The sequence below is a fragment of the Microcaecilia unicolor genome, chromosome 7 (assembly GCF_901765095.1).
Source record: "Microcaecilia unicolor chromosome 7, aMicUni1.1, whole genome shotgun sequence".
NCBI classification, from domain to species: domain Eukaryota; kingdom Metazoa; phylum Chordata; class Amphibia; order Gymnophiona; family Siphonopidae; genus Microcaecilia; species Microcaecilia unicolor.
This window is the reverse complement of record NC_044037.1, coordinates 278,023,984-278,046,589: the sequence shown is the minus strand read 5'-3', so window position 1 is coordinate 278,046,589 and position 22,606 is coordinate 278,023,984. Positions and strand designations below refer to the sequence as shown.

Genomic DNA, 22,606 nt, shown 5'->3' with positions numbered 1-22,606 from the left:
TGGTTGGGAGGTGAGGATAGTGGAGGGCAGACTTATATGGTCTGTGCCAGAGCCGGTGATGGGAGGCAGGACTGGTGGTTGGGAGGTGGGGAATCCTGCTGGGCAGACTTATACGGTCTGTGCCCTGAAAAAGACAGGTACAAATCAAGGTAAGGTATACACATATGAATTCATCTTGTGGGCTGACTGGATGGACCATGCAGGTCTTTTTCTGCCGTCATCTACTATGTTACTTATTTACTTCATAGTGTTTCCCCTTCTTTGTCATTTTTGAAAGAATAAACAATCAATTTGCATTTACCTGTTCCTAGGAAGCAAAGACCCAACTCTGGGATCAAACTAGGGACCACACGATGGGTCAACCCTTCCAACTTACTGACACTGCTCTAGACATCTCATGGTAGGCCCTGCAGTCTTGTAGAATCTACTGGCCCTGTGTAGTTCAAACCATTAGACAGATGAGAGTGGCACAAGGTAGTTAAGAGTTCCCAAACACATTAGCGAAAAAGGAAATATGATGGCAAGGAAAGCCCTAGCTTAATTTGGTTTCCACACTGTAACTGTTGTAGTCCAGAGCAGTGCCAGGTGGTCAGACTTTATTTGTAAGCATATGAAAATATTAAAGGAGCCCGTCATTGATTGATCTGTTTCGTTTGGCTCAGCTCTAAACACAGACACATTTGTCTTCTGGGACTCAATATCACAAGTGGCTTAGTTATTGGCTTACAAATAAATCGCTACCTCAGGGTTTCTCAAGCCTGTTCTGGGGTTACCACAGTTTGTCGATTTTCAGGATATCCACAATAAATATGCATGATATAAATGTGCACAGGCTGGATCTTCAATGCATGCCGATTTATTTCACGCATATTCATTTTGGAGAGCCTGGAATCCAAAAGACTTGTGGAATTCTCAGGGTTAGGTTTGGAAAGCCATCTGCTGCATTCTTATATTTAGTGGTACCAAGCCATCTGGTCTGCTCATGTACAGTGCTGAAAAAATGCTTCTCAACCTAGGCTTCTGACCATCTGCACACACGTGTACTCAAGGCCTGTTGTATCCAACCTCCTCTGACGTCAGAGTAGGCAAGATGTGGCATGCTTTGAGTACATGTAAGCAGATGCTCAAAGTCAAATGACTGCCCTAGCACTGTTTTTGCCAGCTTTGCGGACTGTAGAAGCATTGTGTTGCCACCCCTTGAAGTCTGTATTTCCCTTGGCCTCCTGCAGAGGTAGGGTTGTGGGGGCAGCAGCAATATGGGGAAGGGAAGAAAGGGAAGATGCTGGACACCTTGGTGGTAAGGAGGGAAGGAGAGATATGCTAGAATCATGGGGGAGGGAAAGGGGAGATGGTGGACTACTGGCCAGGTGGAGTGGGGGTGAATGGCTGATGGTTTGCTTGAGCGTCAGATATCCTTGGGCCACAACTGTGTGAACCCTTGAGGATGGCCTGTATTGTAACACAACTTCTATTTGTTATATAAACAGATTGAAATATAATTCCTGTTGGAAAGAACGGGCCCAAATTATTCAAGGGTGATGCAAGAGACTGATCAACCCTTACACAAAATGTTTATTTGAAGGAGGTGCCACCAGTTACTGAACATGGTTGTTTTATGTAAAATATTTATAGCCCACTCCATCAAAAATGGATCAAAGCACAACATACATTCTATAAAAACAAAATTTATATAAAACACAAACATTTGGGCCAATATCATCTTAGTATAAACTTGCTTGTTATTAATCATATCACCCTTATCTTCCCAACCCCATGCAAGAAATATTTTCCCCCCTTTCAGTTTGTGGTGGGTATGGGCGGGGGGTGGTGGTGGTGAGTCCTAATGCTAAATTGGTCCCCCTCCCCCTACTGTCAATATGACTCATTAACCTTTGGCTCCATCACCAAGCAGGCAAGCAAACTACACCTATGAATAAATTCAAATCTAAACCCTGATTAGAGAGAAACATAGTCCCACTACATAAGTCTGACAAAAAGGATATGTTAGTTTCAAATCTATTATGGCAACAAAGGACTTGAGTTAGGCCAACTGAAACCAGAGGGAGTGCTGTGATCTGGAGAAAAGGCTGAACTCCCCCCCCCCCCCCCCCCAAAAAAAAAAAAAACCCATACTCTGTACACTATTCAGAGAATTTTAAGGCCACTCTGCCTATTCTTTTTAATGTTTAAATATTTGAAGAACTAAATAACAGACTGCATTTTTTTTTCTTGTTATTTATTACTTAGGACCCTGTTTACTAAGGCATTTTAGCGTTTTTAACACGCCTACAATTAGCACGCACGCTAACCATGTAGGCGCCTATAGGGATATTGTAGGTGCATACACGTTTAACGCACGTACATGGTTAATGTGCATTAAAGACGCTAAGACACCTATAACGTGGCTTAGTAAACAGGGCCCTTAATTCCAAAGATAAAATGAATATTCAAATACATTGAATGTGTCCTCCTTCTCAGACCTGTTGACCATTCTGGATCTAAGAAAACAGAGATGCTGCTGTTCTTAGGGGAAGAGCTAAGATGGCAGCAGACCCTTGCTAAACCAAAGATTGTTACCCTTAAAGGTTCCCTAAGAACCAAACCAGCTAAGACAAAAAAAAGGAGAGGGTACAAGTTTTTCCCTTCAAAATGTATGCTATCCATGACTCAGCAAAAGCTGGATGATTTTGTCAACCAGATTCAGAAGCAAGGAGGGAGTCGACCCAGCAGTCAGCAAAGGAAGATGAAATGTTGTACCCCAAGTAGTCAGGAGCTCAATTAGCCTTTCAATCCACCTACAGCCAATGTGAACTTAATGCAGCTCGAGGGAATTCTGGCATCAGATGATGTGAGTGCTAGAGTTAAGTATTGAAGCTAACTTCCTGCAAGTGCCGCTTAACAGTGTCAATCTTAGTGGAAAAAGTGATCTCTCATGCTGGGCAAATAAATTTATGGTCAGTCATTGAAGAAAACAGGATGGGGGAAAGCATGGACTTTGAAGTGCAAAAATAGGTTTTGATGAAAGTCTAATGACCAGCTTAAATTTTATCATCTCTCCTCAAACCCCTGGTGGTTACTCTAGATGCCTTATGAATGACCCTAATAAGGTTAGATGCCTCAATGGCCAGCTGTTCTTCAAATATAAGTTTTCTGGTACAAAATTCAAGTAGAGTAGTACAAAATTAGAAGTTTTGTTTAAGGATTATAACGGAAGACTAGAAGCGCTGAAGGAGAATATTAAGGACACTGGATCTGTGAATACTGACCTGACAGAAAATTATGCTAGGCATCTGGGCTTCTGCCTCTTAAATGTCTCTAGAATATCATGTAGGTTACTTCAACATATTTTAAAGAAATCTGCTGGAGATTTAGAATGTCACCCTTTGAAGCATCACTGCTTGTGAATAAAATATATTTTATATGTGCAGCTCAAATAACAATTGGACCATCTCGATCTAAACAACTTATAGAAAGTATCAGTTCAAGAAGATCAGGATAGGGCCACATTTTTGGTCTCATTCATATCTGAATGACTTCATTATGATTATGTGCCTTTACTTTCCAAAGCTCAAGCGTTATTTATGGATTAATGAATGGTTTTATGACGACCTGGCTAAGACAACACAGGAGAGAAGAAAATATAAATGTACTACTGTAATGCTATGCAACTAACGATGAACATGCGTTAAATGGGCTGCATGGCATTTGGTACACACTGATCATTAGAATGGTAAAATCCAACAATGAGCAGGTCAAGATGTTGTGGGACTTAAAAAAAAAAAAAAAAAAAACCCCAAACTGACAGGCTCTTAAACACAACACTCCTGACCATCAGGGTTACAAGAAAGAAAAATGTACGGTTTACAGATGTGGTAGAAGAACTGATACAACAGTTAGAAAACAATAACAAAAATACCACGATTTACAAATTGAAACGGAGAGACTTGAAGAAAAACAAAATTGATGGAAATGCCAATTGTTGATTGGAGCTCTTGATTCAATATCAACTGGACTCCCAAAATATTTGGAAATTTTAAACTTAAAAGACATAACCGCACTAGTAAACTGTTGTGCCAAGATGGTGTACCGTCATGCACCTTGATCGATAGAGAGAATAATACATAATCCCATCAATTTTTGCAAACAATTACCCTATTTGGAACAGCATACATTCTGCACTAATATCTCTCTGATTCCAAGGTCCTTGGGTAGGACCCAAATTAATGGAAAAACCAGTCAATGCTGGCTGTGTGTGGAATACACTAGCCTAAGAGTCTTCACAATACTTGGTTAGGGTAATTCAAGATGTACTGATTTAGAGTCAACTTACTAATTCCATGTACACAGTGAGGCAAAAAAGAAAAACAAAAAAAAAGTAAACCCCTAGAGTTTTGCTGTTTCCTCAGCAATGGCTTCGAATTTCAACGAGAAATTTTACATACTTATTTAGTCGTCATACTTACGTATTTCGATTAAACAACAGTTAATTATCTTAAGCTATGTTGCTACTGCCATTTTAACAATACCATCTAGCGATTTTTACATATTAAAAATGTTTGAGCTAAAACACAGTAAAATAATGTCACTCAAACTATACAATTAACAATGTGTCAGAATTTCGCAGTCATTGTGAATGCTCAAAGTGTGCACCCCTAGCTTTAATTTAAAGAGGGAGGGGAGCGGAGGCAAGGGAGGAGGAGAGAGATGTGTGTGAGGTCAATCAGTGCCTGTGGCAGGCTGTCCCAGATCACCTGTGGCGCTTCCTTGGGTTCGGTGGTTTGTTTGCGGCTTTGGGTGGAGCTTGTGATAGGCCTCCAACACTGCTTCCCAGACAAAAGTCTACTTCACTGTAATGTCATTAACAGTGAGCTGGTATCGAAAATCGCTGGGTGGTCATGTAAAAAGTCTGTAACTTTGCCATGTTTAAAGATAATCTCATTCCACTCAGCACATAAATGTAGATAGAAACAACAAAGCTGTAAACTTCACACTGAAATTCTATAAGCAGTTGCTGAGAAATCAGCAAAAAAAACTCTAGGGGGTTACTTTATTTTTGTCTCACCCTGTATAAGGTAACATTACAGAGATTCATACAGAGGGCAAACCTTTTGAGTGTGCTTCTTATTTAACCTCCCAGCTAAAGCTGGCAATTACTAGACACCAGAGGTCTGACATTAAGGGGAATAGGGCCTATGGAGTGCAGCTGCCAGCAACACTACAAAGAGAAATAAACCAAACTCTTTTTGAAATAAATTAAAAACATGTTTATTCTCTTTATGGGAAGTTGAAACCATAATTTTAATGGCCACAAAGTCATTTGGGTGAAAAAAAAAAAACCTTATGAACTGGGAAGAACTGTCAGATAGAAATGTACGATAGTTATAATTATGACTTATGACAGGTAAGACTGTGATTTTAGGTTTAGTTTAAAATGATTTATTACAGGTACACATTATTTGATGATAGTTTAAAATGCAAGGCATATATCTATGTGGGAAATGTAAATTGATTATTATTATTATCTGCATCAAATCTTTTTTTAAAAGATATAGGTTATAAATGCCATTTTAAATTTATGAGTCTGTCAAGTATACATATGAGTTGCGGCAGCCCAGTGATTGGTACCCTTATTGCAACTCAGACATTATCCTCCGGATTTTATATATGGAGCACAAAATCGTGCACACAAATTTGGGCGCACACCCAATTTGTGTGAACAATTTAATTGAGTAATGAACCAAATAGTGCCAATAACTGGGTGCTAATAAATTCTAATTATTGCCAATTACTGCACTAATTAGCAATAGTTAGAATTTATGTGCACATCTTGCTGTGCGCTAAAGATGCGTGTATAAATTCTTTTTGCACGGATCCAAAAAGGGGGCATGGCCAGGTCATGGGTGTTCCAGGGGCTTGCACACAATAATAAGTAAACCGCTTTGACCGTAAACACAGAAAGGTGGTATATCAAATCTCACCCCCTTTCCCTATTACAGAATACGCCAGATCCGCAACTAATTTTCAGGTTTCAATTAGTGTAAATCCTCATGCCTAAAAGTCAGGCGCAAATCCTGGTGCTAGGCATTATTCTAAACGAAGCCCAACTTGGAATGTCGTTTATAGAATAGTGCTTTGCGCTTATTTTATTTGGCGCAGATTTTTCAGTACCATATATAGAATTTGGTCCTATGCCCAGTCCTGGCTAAGGGATTATAATGTTGAGTTTCAAGAAATCTCTGTTCCAACAAGTGCTGGTCTCTCCTGGCAGTTACCAGAGGATTGGTAGGCAGATACTATGGGGTCAAGGAGCCAGTGGGCTCCAACTCTCTTTGTGGCGTGGTGGCCAAATGGATTTGAGACTTTGGGGACTACTCGGTAGAGGCCTTGAAACTAAGCCTCAAGGAGGTTTCTCATCAGGTTGAGTGTGTGCAACTTCAGAAGCTTCATTATAAATTTTTGCTTCGGATGTTTGTCCACCCTCAGATGAGAAATGTCTTGAATGTGGAACAGTCGACGCTACTTATAAACCTTGCTTTTGGGACTGTTCTTTTTGATCGGCCATTTTTGGCGGGGAGTGTGGCATTATTTGAGCGGCTTGTATGCTCGAACATGGCAGGCCACCCTGTGGAGATGCATACTTGCAAATAATGTGCACAGCGCTGCGTACATCTAGTAGCGCTATAGAAATGATTATTAGTAGTAGTCAATATAAGAGAAGGAACGCAAATTTCAATACTCTTTTTGCAGAAAGTGTGTGATTGCCAAAAAATGCATTTTGATTCAGTGGAAACACTCTTCCCTGCCATCCTTGCTGCACTGGCGCAGTCAAATGCATGAGTTCATCAGAATGGAATGCTCATCAGTGGATGAGAAGAGGCGAAAAGCCAAGAAAAAAAAGTTCTCGAAGTATGGACCCCTTATTTGAATAAATACATTGACAATAACAGTTCAATCAGCTTTACTTAACAATCTAAAGTTGTAATATTATTGCTGTTACAAAGTATTGGGTACGGGAAGGGGCTCTGGGTTATATGAGATGAAAATCTTCAAGTCATCGGCTGGTGTCTTTTCCATTTTGTACTGACTATCTTGCTTGTTATTATGCATCAATGACAAAGATAATTAAACAAATTTAGGGCCCTGTTTACTAAGCCGTGCTATATGAGCGCTAGCATTTTTAGCGAACACTAAAAATTACTGCGCGCCAACACTAGAGACACCTACAGGAATATATGGTGTCTCCAGCATTTAGTGCGAGCTAAAAACGCTAGCTCACCTTAGTAAACAGGACCCTTATCAATCTATATAAATGACAAGTGACCGACTCACACACAAATGCGCAAAAGAGCTCGAACGTTCAGACAGCAACAATCCAGAGGTGGGGCCAGCAGGGCCGGTCTTAGGGCGAGGCTACCGCATAGGGCCTCGCGCTCAAAGGAGCCACGCGCTGTGCGCCTGAACTCCACCCCGACCGGCCATCCAGTTCCAGTCCCCCTCCCTCTGAATTTTAAAAGTCACCTAAGTTACGTCGTTGGGGTTATGGCGGCAGGCAGCAACAGTGAAAAGCGTGCGAGCTGCTCGGCGCTTAAGGAGCCTTCCCTTCCCTGTCTCAGCTGTGGTCCCACCCTTGCGGAAACAGGAAATGAGGGCGGGATCACAGCTTAGACAGAGAAAGGAAGGCTCCTGAAGCGCACAGCTTGCAAGCTTTACACTGCTGCTGCCTGCCGCTGTAACCCAACGAGGTATGATGACTTATAAAATTTGGAGGGAGGGGGACTGGAGCTCGGAGGGAGGCTTCGGAAGGAGGGGGGGCCTTGGAGCTGGGAGGGAGGAGGGAGGGGGGCCTTGGAGGAAGGAGGGAGGGAGGGGAGGCCTTGGAGCTGGGAGGGAGGGAGGGAATTAGACGTGAAAACAGAACAGACCAATATTCACCCGTTTTAACGGGCTTAACGGCTAGTATATTTATAAAAATCCTGTCAAGTACAGAAGATCATGGTTTAGCTTATACATAGGGAGCAGACCAGTTTTATTTTGGGAATGCATTTGTATGATAAGTTGACGACACTGGGGGTGATTTTATGCAGAAATAGCTAATAAATCTGTCTTTGTGATACTGGAAAAAGAAAAGGCACTTCAACCAGTGAGTGGGGCTTCATGTAGGACATGCCATAGAAATTTGAACCACAAAATATTTTAGGATCTGGATAACAGCCATGCATAGTTGCCTAAGGTGAAAGTGAGAATAAATGAAGTCTTTGCAGATTTCTTCTAGTTGATTTCATATCAGAAATGCTCTTCATCTTTGTTATTTCTATTTGCGATAGATAGCAGTCCATATGTACTGACAGAACTGAAAAATGAGCTTGCGGAGCTACTGCTAGTGATATGCAACTTATCCTTAAAATCAAGCGTGGTACCGGAAGATTGGAGGGTGGCCAATGTAACGCCGATTTTTAAAAAAGGCTCCAGTGGAGATCCGGGAAATTATAGACCGGTGAGAATGAACTGTTTACCCAGGGTTCTATTTTTCTGGCATTGCCACTACCTTCTTCCAGACTTGAAGTAAAATAAAACTGAGCATCCTTTGGAAAGACAAACAGCCCGGAATTTGCTTAAAGACACTATAGGATCAGTGGAGGAGTGGCCTAGTGGTTAGGGTGGTGGACTCTGGTCCTGGGGAACTGAGTTCAATTCCCACTTCAGGCACAGCTCCTTGTGACTCTGGGCAAGTCACTTAACCTTCCATTGCCCCAGGTACAAATAAGTACCTATATACAATATGTAAGCCGCATTGAGTCTGCCATGAGTGGGAAAGCGCGGGGTACAAATGTAATAAATAATAATAACTGGATCAGGGGCTCCTACTCTCTACCATGTCCAACTCTGACTAAACTTTGTATGGATGTTCTAGATGGTTTCAAAGTAAAAGGTGCAGAATGTCAGGCACAGAGATGTCATAGTTGGGGAACTGAAGGCCACACAGCCAAGAAGCAGCACTGCAATACATGAAACAATGCAACAAAATAACCAAATTCATCACTGTATTATCTTGACAGCAACCTGCAACAGGTTGTAATTTGGCCTCCAGGATTAACCTTTTAAGAATATTATAATTTTTTAAGTTCTCACCTTTAAATCTGTTTAGAAAAATGAATTTACGTATTCTAAAAAAAAAATTCATACAATGTACAAGACAAAGGGGTATGTTTACTAAGGTGCATTAGCGTTTTTAATGCTACTGTGAATTTAAGGCGTGTTAAATGCTAACACGCCTATACATTTCTTTGGGCACTATAGCATTTAATGCGCATACATCATTTACGTGTATTCAAAATGCTAATGCGCCCATAGCACCGCTTAGTAAACCTAGCCCAAAGGAAATGATACTCCTGATGAGAAAGTGGAAGAGTGGCCTAGTGGTTAGGGTGGTGGACTTTGGTCCTGGGGAACTGAGGAACTGAGTTCGATTCCCACTTCAGGCACAGGCTGACTCTGGGCAAGTCACTTAACCCTCCACTGCCCCAGGTACAAATAAGTACCTGTATATAATATGTAAGCCACATTGAGCCTGCCATAAGTGGGAAAGCGCGGGGTACAAATGTAACAAAAATAAAATAAAAATATAGGCGTGCAGCAGCAAATAAAAACTGGCGGACTTCCCCTAAAGCTGTTGCAGCTACGATCTCCAGATATTCTGGATAAGTTTCAGAAATCTTACCCGAGAACCCTTTCTCAGTTGTTTCAAAATAGGGGTTTTATACTTGGGAGTGACCTTAAGGATTCACCTGCTCTTCAGGATGTTTCTGTACGTGTGTGTGTGCTGTCTCCAGAAATCAGGAGGAAGCTGACAGCACAAGTTTCTCTGGTATAGAACACAGTGTTTACAGTAGATGACTGTACAGGTAAAATAAAACTGCCTACGGAAGTATTCAGTTTAATGGATTTTGGTTTTAGTGTCAATTTCTCCACTTTCTACAGCTCAGCTCAACGTGGATCACATACAGTTACAGCAGGTATTTCCCTGCCCAAGATGGCTTACAAGTTGAGGGACTTGTTCAAGTTTACAAGGAGTGGCAGTGGGGAAAAGCGAGATTTGAACCCTGTCTTCTCTGGTTCTCCATGCACTGCTTCTAACTACTAGGCTGCTCCTCCACTGCTGCTGAGCCAAATAGTAACATAGTAGATGACGGCAGAAAAAGACCTGTACGGTCCATCCAGTCTGCCCAACAAGACAACTCATATGTGCTACTTTTTGTGTATACCCTACTTTGATTTGTACCTGTGCTCTTCAGGGCACAGACCGTATAAGTCTGCCCAGCACTATCCCCGCCTCCCAACCACCAGTCCCGGCACAGACCGTATAAGTCTGCCCAGCACTATCCCCGCCTCTCAACCATCGGCTCTGGCACAGACCGTATAAGTCTGCCCAGCACTATCCCCGCCTCCCAACCACCAGCCCCGCCTCCTCGGATAAAGAGTTGAGGGATGTCTCAGAACAGGACCAGGTAATGAAAGGCATTTGTTGCGGCACATGCAGTGGAATAGCAGTACTGAGCTCTTAAAATATCTAATTCCGTGTGAATGATTCACCAAAGAGACCCATGTTATAGACAACATGGGCTTAGAAAATATTTAGTTCAAATGTTTATTTGCATCCCATTATCCAACAATATGGATCTAGAGCTACCAGAGATAAAAACAAAATCTGTCTTGTTACGATGCAGAGGAGAGATGACTAGGCTGATAAGAAACTACTTAGCTGGTCATAGGGTTGTTTAGGCTAAATAGAACAACAGACATCCTCCGTTTGTAAAGACTTGGTATGAGGGTGTGTATTTGATACCTGCTAGTATAAAGGGCATTTGGAATGGGGCCCAATAATGGAGGGTTTTTTTTGTTTTTTTTAAATAAAAGCATTGGTAATTTAATGATTAAGGAGTGGCCTAGTAGTTAGGGTGGTGGACTTTGGTCCTGGGGAACTGACTTTGATTCCCACTTCAGGCACAGGCAGCTCCTTGTGACTCTGGGCAAGTCACTTAACCCTCCGTTGCCCCATGTAAGCCGCATTGAGCCTGCCATGAGTGGGAAAGCGCAGGGTACAAATGTAACAAAAATAAAATAGATACTATTGGAGATTCTACATGGAATGTTGCTACTATTGGAGATTCTACATGGAATGTTGCTATTCCACTATCAACATTCCATGTGGAAGGCTGCGCAGGCTTCTGTTTCTGTGATACGTGCAGGACGTCAGACTCACAGAAGCAGAAGCCTGCGCGGCCACATTGGTGATCTGCAAGGGCCGACTTCTACATGGAATGTTGGAATAGCAACATTCCATGTAGAATCTCAAATAGTAGCAACAGTGGAGGAGTGGCCCAGTGGTTAGGTTGGTGGACTTTGGTCCTGGGAAACTGAGGAACTGACTTCGATTCCCACTTCAGGCACAGGCAGCTCCTTGTGACTCTGGGCAAGTCACTTAACCCTCCATTGCCTCATGTAAGCCCCATTGAGCCTGCCATGAGTGGGGTACAAATGTAATTAAAAAAAAAATTAACAGGGCTTAAATTAATATATTGACAATCAATTTGGAGGTTTTCTTTTTCTCCAAGAGTCAGGAGGAGGGTGGGGGCAGAGTAGTAAGACAGGGTGAGTAGACTGCTTGACTGTACTTAGGAAGAATGCATTATTCAACTAGTCTGTTTACTTTACAATTGGGTATAAAATTGTGAGCGAAAAAGGAATCAAGATCCAAGTGACATCATAAACCTATTTGCTTCTAAAATCTAATAAAACTTTTAAAAAGGTGATAAAAATGTCTGCCACAATGTACAAGAATTTTAAACAGTCGTTACATAAATCACATTAGAACTGGTGACTTACGTCTTTGGAAAAGTATTTTGTGCGCCATAAAGTTTCTGTTTCAGCACGATGTCTCTCTTCCCCTCTCTGACGCTCCTCAAGAGATCGCTTGTGATCTGTTGCCTTCTCAATGTCTGCTTCCTTCAAAGCTTCTGTCACGTTTTTCCACAATCGCCTGAAATTAGATGAACTAGTTAATTTCATATTTCACAATAGCAAACGGGCAACCTCTTGCTTTGCAAGAAGCAAGAAAGTTTTTATTTAACCTAGTTTATATAGAGGTGTATTTTCAAAGCACTTAGGCTATTATGCAACTTTGAAAGTCAAAGTGCTTTGAAAATGAGCCCCATAGTCAGGGGCGGACTGACCATTCGGGCAACCGGGCAGTGCCCGAGGGCCCAGAGGCTCTAGGGGGCCCAGAGGCTCTGTCCGGTTGTCCACCACCGCAAACTGCAGCCCCCACGGGCCACTGCTGCTATTCTCCCTGGTTGCACCGCTGTGTTTACAAAATGGCTGCCGAGACTACCGTGGGAAGTCGCGGCAGTCATTTTGTAAACATGGTGCCGCACCAGAGTACAGGCAGCGGATGGGCAGGAAAGAGCGGATTTATTTCCTGCCAAAGAAGAAGCCAGAGCCACTAGACCACCAGGGCCCTTCAAGGTAGGGGGGGACAACAGCAACACGGTGAGAGGGAGGCGGCACAGCGTGGGTAGGGGCAGTGGTGGTGGCGGCAGCAGCATGCCAGGGGGCCCAGAGTAGTCTCAGTGCCCAGGGGCCCAGAGTAGTCTCAGTCTGCCCCTGCCCATACTCCCATAATCTGATACTGCTTTTCTCGAAACCTAAACTTTTGGACATGTAATCCCTGTGCTGTTCCATTGACAGCAGCAATTTAAAGGGCTGATGTGACTGTGCCCTGAATGCCCTGAATGGTCCAGAAGTTGGTCAGCAAGCACTGGAGTCGGGTGTGGAGGAACAGAGTCAGCCGAAAACACATTGGAGGTTACTTTGGATGCGATCTGGAAAATTTTGCAGCAGCTTCAAGGAGTGGTCTCCAAGTCCACAACTGAGGTAACATCTTTGGTTGTTAAAGTGGATCAGATGGCTAAAGTGGTGGAAGAACTTAAAATCAGATTTTTCCAATCAGAAGAGCTGTTCAAATGATGCAGTGAAAGATTTTCAAGAATTTAAGAGTGTGGTGGCAAAGGATAAATTCTCAACACACAGAAGATTGGAGCATTTTAATAGGAGGCTCAATTTGCGGTTCTTGCATTTTCCAAAATCCCCTGGTACTTGGCCTATTGACTTGTTTAAGAAATATTTAGTAGAGATACTTGGTTTTTCCTCTGACAATATTCCTCCTATTAAAAAAGATTTATTATCTACCAATTTCCTTAAAGAAAACCCAGGGGGAGTTGGATTTGAACGTAGCTCAAGAAGCTTCCTTAGATCTTAGAAACATATCCGCAATCTTAGAGGAATCCACCACAGATGCGACTTGTAGGGCAACCCTTACTGGTGTCTTATGTTTTTGAGCAAGATTTAAATGCAACTTTAAGACTATTTTAGACAAGCTCAGGACACATTTTGTGGGCAAAAACTTTGGATCTTTCCTGATGTGACTAAAATAATACAGGATAGGAGAAAAAGTTTTTTGGCTATGAGACAGGAAGTGAAGGATTTGGGAGATACTTTCCTATTGTATTATTCGTGCAAATGTCTGGTGTGACTTGGTGGGACGAAATATGTGGTTTTTTTCTTCCTGAGCAATTACGTTCGTTCCTAGATAAGATCATCCAAAATTAATATATGTGGTATAATTCGAGAATGAAGGCTGTCAACTGTTAATGTCTTTTTTTTATTAGGTGTTAGTTATCCTTTTCTCTTTCCTTTTTATTTTGCTATACTCCCTCCCTATTCTCTATGGTGGTCTAAGAAAGAAACTGTATGCTACTTTTAAAATTTGAATTACCTTATGATGCTTTTGTAGCATTGTTACTTTCTGTATTTCTTGTTCAAGAATTAAGCTTCTAAATTTTTTAAAAATTAATAAATGAAAACTTTTTTTAAAATTCACTGGGGATGGGTGATAAAAGCCCTAAAATCCTATATAATAAAACGCACCTCCAACATTCTGAAGCTGACTGCATGGCTGAGACATTCCTGCTCTCTGTATCCATCTCCTGAATTGACATCATGTACTTCCGGGTTCGTCACAAGCAGAAGTGACCAACCACATGAGGTTTTTCGGCTTCAGAATGTTGGAGGTGCATTCTACTAAATAGGATTGGTCAGTTCCTTGAAGCACAGCCACAGCTCAGCGTCCTGCACAGTAACGCTCAGACACTAGAGAGAGGGGGGGGGCTGACACCAGAGAGAGGGAGGGAGGGAGGGAGGGGGTGCATCTCCGTCACACACACATTCTCTCTCTCACAGTCAATGTCTTTCTCTCTCTCACTCTCACACACTGTCTCTCACACACTCTTATGTCTCACACTGTATCACATTCACTCTCTATGTGTCACACAGTCACTCACACACTCTCTTGGTCTCATACACTCAGTCTCACAGAGGGTCTGTGTCTCACACACACTCTCTCTCTCGCACACACTGTATCTGTGTGAAACACACTCTCTCTCTCTCACACTGTCTCATATGCGCACTTGCACACACTCTCATTCTCACACACACACGCTCTCTCTCAAAGACACACTCGCACCCAGACTCACTTTCGCTCTCTCACACACACTCGTACATTCACTCTCTCAAACATACACACTCCGAGGAAAACCTTGCTAGTGCCCATTTCATTTGTGTCAGAAACGGGCCTTTTTTACTAGTCATTAATAACCCTCAAGTATGTAAGACATCACAATGCCTTTACAGAAATGGGAAAAAAAGGCTAATATCTGGGGAGCTTTGTAAACCGATGCCCATAATATCTAGAGGCTGTAATGGTAGAAGCTGACTTGGACTTAGTGACATTCACAATGACTGGGATATAGTTATACCTGGCTATAATCTATTCAGAAAGGACAGAGTAGGAAAAAATGGTGGAGGTTTGGCATTATATGTTAAGAATGTAGTGCCTCTTAAATTGATGCTAAAATGTCATCAGTTAAAGCCAATCTTTTGACCTGCCATGATCTGTCTGTGCAGTACCGACTACTCCCTTGCTGCATTTTTGTTTGTTAGTTGTTTGTTGATTATATTTTAATTGTGCATGTTGTTTTGTTACCTACCTTACATAAAGATGGGCTATGAATAATAAAACAAACATAAGTTTCAGAATTGCAGGATACATAGGTAAGGAAGAAGCACTGTGGGTTAATCTGGAAAGAGGGAATAGAAAATGTATTTACTGATATACAGGCCTCCTTCACAGAAAGAAGAAATGGCCAGAGATTTAATTGAAAACATTCACAAGATAGCTATGAAAGGGGAATTACTACTAATAGATGATTTTAATATGCCAGACATTGATTGGGGTGTCCCTGCTGCAGGGGCATCTAGAAGCAAGGAGATCTTGGATTCTCTACAGGAAGAATTGTTCCAGAGGTTGGTAATGGAATCCACGTGGGATGGAGCTATTCTGGACCTGGTGCTTACAAATGGGGAGATTGTTTCTAATGTTACGGTGAGTGGTCATTTGGCATCTAGTGATCACCAAATGGTGTGGTTCAATATTAAGACACAGAAGGAGAGGGCTTATTCAAGACTGAAGGTTCTACACTTCAAAAGAACTAACTTTGTCAAGATGGGGGAATATCTCAAGGAAGAGAAGGGCGATGAAAATGATAAAGGGGATGGACCGACTTCCCTATGAGGAAAGACTGAAGCATCTAGGGCTCTTTAGCTTGGAGAAAAGATGGTTGAGGGAAGATATGATAGAGGTCTATAAAATAATGAGTGGAGTGGAACGGGTGGACGTGAATCACTTGTTTTACTCTCTCCAAAAATACTAGGACTAGGGAACATGCGATGAAGCTACAAAGTAGTAAATTTAATACGAATGGGAGAAAGTTTTCTTCACTCAACGTGTAATTAAACTCGAATTCATTGTCAGAGAATGTGGTAAAGGCAGTTAGCTTAGCAGGGTTTAAAAAAAAGGTCTGGACAGCTTCCTAAAAGAAAAGTCCATAGACCATTATTAAACTGACTTTGGGAAAATCCACTGCTTATTCCAGGGATAAGCAGCATAAAATGTATTGAACTTTTTCGGGATCTTGCCAGGTATTTGTGACCTGGATTGGCCACTGTTGGAAACAGGATGCTGGGCCTGATGGATCTTTGGTCTGTCCCAATATGGTAATACTTATGTACTTCTGTAAGAGTTAGCTGGATGGGAACGGCTGAAGGATGTAGAACTGCAGTGGGCAAAACTGAAAGGAGTTATTTTAAAGGCGACAGACCTTAATGTAAGAAAAGCGCATAAAAGTATAGAAGTAAGAGAACAAGAAGGCTGCTGCTTTGGTTCTCAAATGTAGTAGCTGAAAAGGTAAGGAAAAAAAAAAAGGTTAGCATGCATTACAAGACATCGCAGAAAGAGAAAGACAGGCAAAAATACCAGGAAAAGCTAAGAGAAGCTGGTAGAGCTGTCAGGAAAGCAAAGATGCAAATGGAAGAAATGAAAGCCAATATATAAAATTGGGGGACAAGACATTATTTAGATAAGTAAGTGATGGAAGGAAGTGCCAAAATGGCTTTGTGAGGCTCAAGGGTGAAGGGGAGAAATATGTAGAAGCTGACAAGGATAAAGCTGAACTGCTTAACAACTATTTCTGTTCTGTGTTCACGGATGAAAGGCCAGGGGTAGGACCAGAGAAAACAAATGCTAACGGTTCAAAACTCTGCTGCCCGTCTCGTCTTCCGCCAGGGTCGCTTTACTCATACTACCCCTCTCCTGAAGACCCTTCACTGGCTCCCTATCCGTTTTCGCATCCTGTTCAAACTTCTTCTACTAACCTATAAATGTACTCACTCTGCTGCTCCCCAGTATCTCTCCACACCTGTTGCTCCCCAGTATCTCTCCACACTCATCCTTCCCTACACCCCTTCCCGTGCATTCCGCTCCATGGATAAATCCTTCTTATCTGTTCCCTTCTCCACTACTGCCAACTCCAGACTTTGCGCCTTCTCGCTCGCTGCACCCTACGCCTGGAATAAACTTCCTGAGCCCCTACGTCTTGCCCCGTCCTTGGCCACCTTTAAATCTAGACTGAAAGCCCACCTCTTTAACATTGCTTTTGACTCGTAACCACTTGTAACCACTCGCCTCCACCTACCCTTCTCTCCTCCTTCCTGTACACATTAATTGATTTGATTACTTTATTTTTTTGTCTATTAGATTGTAAGCTCTTTGAGCAGGGACTGTCTTTCTTCTATGTTTGTGCAGCGCTGCGTACGCCTTGTAGCGCTATAGAAATGCTAAATAGTAGTAGTAGTGGACCAGGACCAATTCTCAGAAGACTATGTTCGTGAGGAGCTAGTTAAACTAAAAATAGACAAAGCGATGGGGCCAGGTGGGTTACATCCGAGGGTACTCGAGGAACTTTGAGAAGTTCTGGTGGCTCCATTGTCTGACCTTTTCAGTGCTTCCTTAGAGTTTGAGTGGTACTCCGGGAGAATGGCCGATGTGGTCCCTCTGCACAACAGCTGACGTAAGAAGGAGGTTGGGAATTACAAGCCCATTAGTCTGACCTCAGTGGTGAGTAAACAAAGCAGAATCGAATGGACTGCAGGACCTGAGGCACCATGGTTTCACTAGAGGCAGGTCTTGTCAGACAAATCTGACTGATTTCTTTGTCTGGGTGACCAAACAGTTGGATACGGGAGGGGCTTGGATTTTAGCAAAGCCTTTGACACGGTTCCGTACAAGCGACTGATAAATAAACTGAGTGCCCTCGGTATGGGCCCTAAAGTGACCGACTGGGTTAAAAACCAGTTAAATAGAACGAGACAGAGGGTAGAGGTAAATGTAATCTGCTCAGAGGAAAAAAGATGTTATCAGTGATGTACCGCAGGGATCGGTCCTTGGGCCTTTTTTTTTTTTTTTTTTAAGTATCTTTGTGAGTGATACTGCAGAAGGACTGTCTGGTAAGGTTGGTCTCTCTGCAGATGATACCAAACTCTGTAATATGGTGGACATCCCGGAGGGTGTGGATAGCATGAGGAAAGATCTAGTGAAGCTTGAAGAATGATCCAGAAATTGGCAACTAAGATTTAACGCTAAAAAATGCAGGGTCATGCACTTGGGTCACAAAAATTCAAGGGAACTGTAAAGTACTTCTGTGTATGAAAGAAGAACAGGACTTGGGGGTGATTGTATCTGATGATTTTAAGGTGGCCAAACAGGTAGAAAAGGTGGCAGTCAACGCCAGAAGGATGCTTGCGTGCACAGGGAGATGAATGGCCAGCAGGAAAAAAAAGAGGCGATAGTTCCCTTGTATTAAGTCTCTAGTGAGGCCCCATTTAGAATACTGTGTGCAATTCTGGAGACTGCACCCTCAAAAAGATATAAAAAGGATGGAGTCAGTCCAGAGGGCAGCCATAAAGCTGGTCCGTGGTCTCTGTCATAAAGCATATGGGGACAGACTTATAGACTTCTATAATCTGGAAGAAAGCCGGGAGAAAGGAGGTATGATAGAGACATTAAAATATCTCTGTGGCATTACTGTATAGGAAGTGAGGCTTTTTCAAATGAAGTTAAGAGGTTATAGGCTCAGGAGTAATCTAAGGAAATACTTCTTCATGGAAAGGGTGGTGGACTTGTGGAATTGCCTCCCAGTGGAGATGGTAGAGACAAGGACTGTGTCTGAATTTTAAAAAAGCATGGAACAGGCACGCAGGATCTCTTAAGGAAAGGAGAAGATAGTGGTTGCTGAGGACGGGCAGACTGGATGGGGCATTTAGTTCTTATCTGCCATCATATTTCTCTGTTTCCATGCTGTCAATTCTGAGAAGACAACATACAAATCAGGCTACATTTTTGACCACCAATACTTTTTGTTGAACAGAACCTTTATCTTAGGACTGTATCTTCCTTTGATTTATGTCTCGTTTCTGTGCATAGGTATAGTTTACTAGGCAAAATATCAAGTATTTTACAAAGGTTCCTTTTCTTACCTGGACTCAAAAGGCCCCTGTTTCTCAACAGGCCGAACTCTCTTTCTCCTAACAGACAATTTTGTCAGATCTATATACTTTATCTCTCCATTGCTGTAAGTGAATTCAAGCACACTGTTCCATTCGCCTTGTACTCTGCAGACAACAGAGTTTGAAGCATTGTGCTTCACTTCTGCCGTAACTCTGCAAGAAAATAAAAGCAGCATTAAAAGCAAAGGTTGTAAAAATCTGCTGTTATCATGCAACTGCTTTGCAGACATATGTAGGAAGTCACGTGCTGTATGTAAAAAAGGCAATGGGATCCATAAATCACATCTATGTTTTAAATAGGTATCCATTTACTTCTATTCAAATCATGAGATCCCGCAGAGATAAACTTTAGACATATTTCCACCGAGGGTTAAAGACACATCAAACTCAATGAGGCATGAAAGAGAAACAAAACAAACAAAAAATCACAGAAATAACAACAAATTTCAATCCATGTTAACTCAGGAACTAAACTAAAGCTCTCTCTTCACTATCCTTCGTCCTTGTGCTTTAAAGAAAATAGATTGAGGAAATATTTTAAATTCATGATGGCACAATTTTGTTTGTGAAATATTTCAATAAATTGGCATGAAATAAAAGCCTCAGGCAAAAGATTTCTATTTCAGATCTCTACCCATAAAGCAAAGTTGCTTACCTATAACACATTCTCCACAGATGGCAAGGATTAATCAGACACAAATGTGGGCAATATCTACCAGCACTGGGACAGAACATTTCTCCTAGAGCTCAGAACTAATGGAAAGTTGTAAGCATGCACAGTTCTTCCTACACACACAACAGTCTTCCCATTTCTCAAGAAGCAGTACAACTCTCAGGGAAGTGGGAGCGACTAAGTGCCTAATTACACCTAATATTAATTAAGAACATATTTCACAGGTAAGCAACACCCCTTTCTCTTGTCAACAGGTCGAACTAAATCAAGCACACAGTGTTTCCCTTGGGTCACGCCAGAATTTACCGTCTCTTAACTATTCACTCATCTTTTCTGGGGTCAGTCTGTACTCATCCAGCCGTGGCAGTGTTTTATAGCAACAACCAAGGAAACCCAAGGTGCCTTCGACTGTGCTGAGCAGCAGCAGCACAAATATGGGACTCTCCAATCTCCAATCGCATAGCAATCCAGGCTACTTACATCCTGGGGAATCAAAACCAGCTGCCAGACAAACTCGGCACAGTCCTTTGGCCTCACGAATGGTCTCAGGCTACTCAAGTTCTGCAGAGCATTTTGGAAACTAGGGAACTCCTCAAACAGACTTGCTTGCCAGCAGCAAAAACATGAAGCTGCTCTGCTTTTCTTTAGTGTGCTCCACTCCGGCTTGCTTGCCACAGGATTACTTGGACTCTCCAATCATATAGCAATCCAGGCTTATTAGCTTTTGCTTTATGTCTTGCAGAAAAGGAAGATTTTTGCTTGCTCCACATGCAGAAGAACTCAAAGAACAAGAAATTTTTTTATGCTGAAGAGTTGACTTATCAAAACTGATGAGAAAAAGTGAGGTACTAAACGAAATGCAATGTTCTGCCCTTCAGGAAAATAGCTAGATCCAGCAGTAAAGCTGCTAGAAGCTAATTGTCAAAGTATGGAACCACTACACATCTCTACTTGTGTAGGTTGGCTGCCACAACCACAAAACACAATGAATACCTTGGGAGCTGAGGGCAGTCCAAAGAGAACTTTGTACTGGTAATGGTTGGTTGGTTGATTTTTTTTTTTTGTTCCCTTTGGGAGTGGAGGAGTGGCCTAGTGGTTAGGGTGGTGGACTTTGGTCCTGAGGAACTGAGTTTGATTCCCACTGCAGGCACAGGCAGCTCCTTGTGACTCTGGGCAAGTCACTTAACCTTCCATTGCCCCATGTAAGCCGCATTGAGCCTGCCATGAGTGGGAAAGCGTAGGGTACAAATGTAACAAAACAAAAAAAAAAATAAGAGGATGATAGTCAGGAGTACATTTCTACTTGCAGAGAAAAACTGAGATCACTAAGATTCAAGGGGGGAAGTCCACCTGTCTTTTTAGGCATTCACACAGAACCCTTGATTCTTCTCTTGTATTGGAAACAAAGACACCTGAGGTAGTATTTGACCAAAGCTGAGTACTCAGAAATCTGAGGTAGGTGTGTGTGTGTGTGTGTGTGGGGGGGGGGGGGGGGGTTGCCTTCTTGAAGAAAGTAACGCACCCAACCCTAGGCAGGACAGGGTGTATGTTGAAAATGAACTGGCAGCATTTAGGCAATTCAGTCAAATAGAAGGCAGCTGCTTGGGCTGGGCAAAAATAGCCTGTTTTGACAATCTGCTCTCTCTTTGCTAGGTCTACAGTAGAACTACCTCTGAGTTTGTTGTGGTTGCCTGATACAGCTTCTTTTTCTGAAAGAAGCACCTCTCCTATACAGAATTGTGCTTATTCATCTAGAAAATGATATACACTAAAGGTATTTCTTTAACTTTGCTACCAACTTTGCCTGTAATGCAAAGGGCATCTGACAGCTTAATGTGCATACCAGTCCCCCCCAAGACCAGATACTTACAGCCATGAAAGCTGTCTGGCCACAATGGCCGACAGGGCTAGTGTTACCATTAGGCAAACCAGGCAGTCATAAGAGTACCAGATTTTTTGGGGAGGGGGAGAGAAACAAGTGAAGCAGTGTGGATGACAAAGATTCCCTGGACCCAGAGAGCCAAAGAGACAGAACAGCTTTCCAAATGGAGCAGTGTAGCTGATGGGGATCCATAAGTCCCACCAGCCAAAGAATCTGTTCCTCAGGAAAATGACTAGATCCAGCATTAAAGCTGCTAGAAGCCAACTGTCAAAGTATGGAAACACTAAAAATCTCTACTTGTGTAGGTGGGCCAATGGGTCACCACATATTGGCCTGAAAGCAGACATTTTAAATGTGCTCACAGTGCTGGCATTGAAGAGCAGATAGATTGGTGAAGAGCTACGGCACAGGCTCTCACCATTCAATGAATCCATATAACCCTGAGAAATGCAGCAGAGAGTAGATGCTGGAGGAGGGAGGCAGGGGACAGATATTACAAGAGGAATGAGAAGCAGCAGTGGAGGATGATGGATTATGGGGTTGGGGTAGATGCCAGGGGAGAGGTAGCAAATCTTGATGGGCAGAGATAAGATAAGAACAGTTGCCAGTTGGCCTGGGCAGATGCTTTTGAAGGGTGGGAGGTCAGGGCAGATCTTAAGGTAGGAGCAGTTGCTAGGGAGTAATAAGGGGAACTGGCAATAGGCACATGCTGGGAGACAGACAAGAGTCCTGGATGCTGTGGAAGGAGGTAAGACGGCAGATGCTGGGGAAAAGAGAACTAGAAGGCTGGTTATAAAAAAAAGGTAAGAATAGGTAAGGAGAGACATCTATCCTCTGCTTACTTAGAAAAGATACATGCACAATAGTCGTGCTGGGCAGGGCACAGTAAGGGTCGGGAGAGACAAAAAGAGGGAAATTTGGCCAGAGAATGGAGGAGAGTGAAAGAGGATATACGAAGAGGGATGCTGTGCTGGAGTCACCAATATTAAAGGAGGGAGCACTGTGCCAAAGCCACTACCACCATCGGGAGGATGCTG

General features: G+C 42.5%; 1 protein-coding gene across 1 annotated transcript in view; it reads right to left on the bottom strand.

Moving 5' to 3' along the window:
* The window catches only part of OSBPL11 (oxysterol binding protein like 11), a 106,642-nt gene that overhangs the window by 4,454 nt on the left and 79,582 nt on the right, over positions 1–22,606 (bottom strand). Inside the window, exons 11-12 of the mRNA XM_030210877.1 lie at positions 18,985–19,167; positions 11,884–12,037 (exon numbers count right to left, since the gene is read on the bottom strand). Of these exons, the coding sequence (XP_030066737.1) occupies positions 11,884–12,037; positions 18,985–19,167 (337 nt within the window). The remainder of the gene's footprint in view (positions 1–11,883; positions 12,038–18,984; positions 19,168–22,606) is intronic.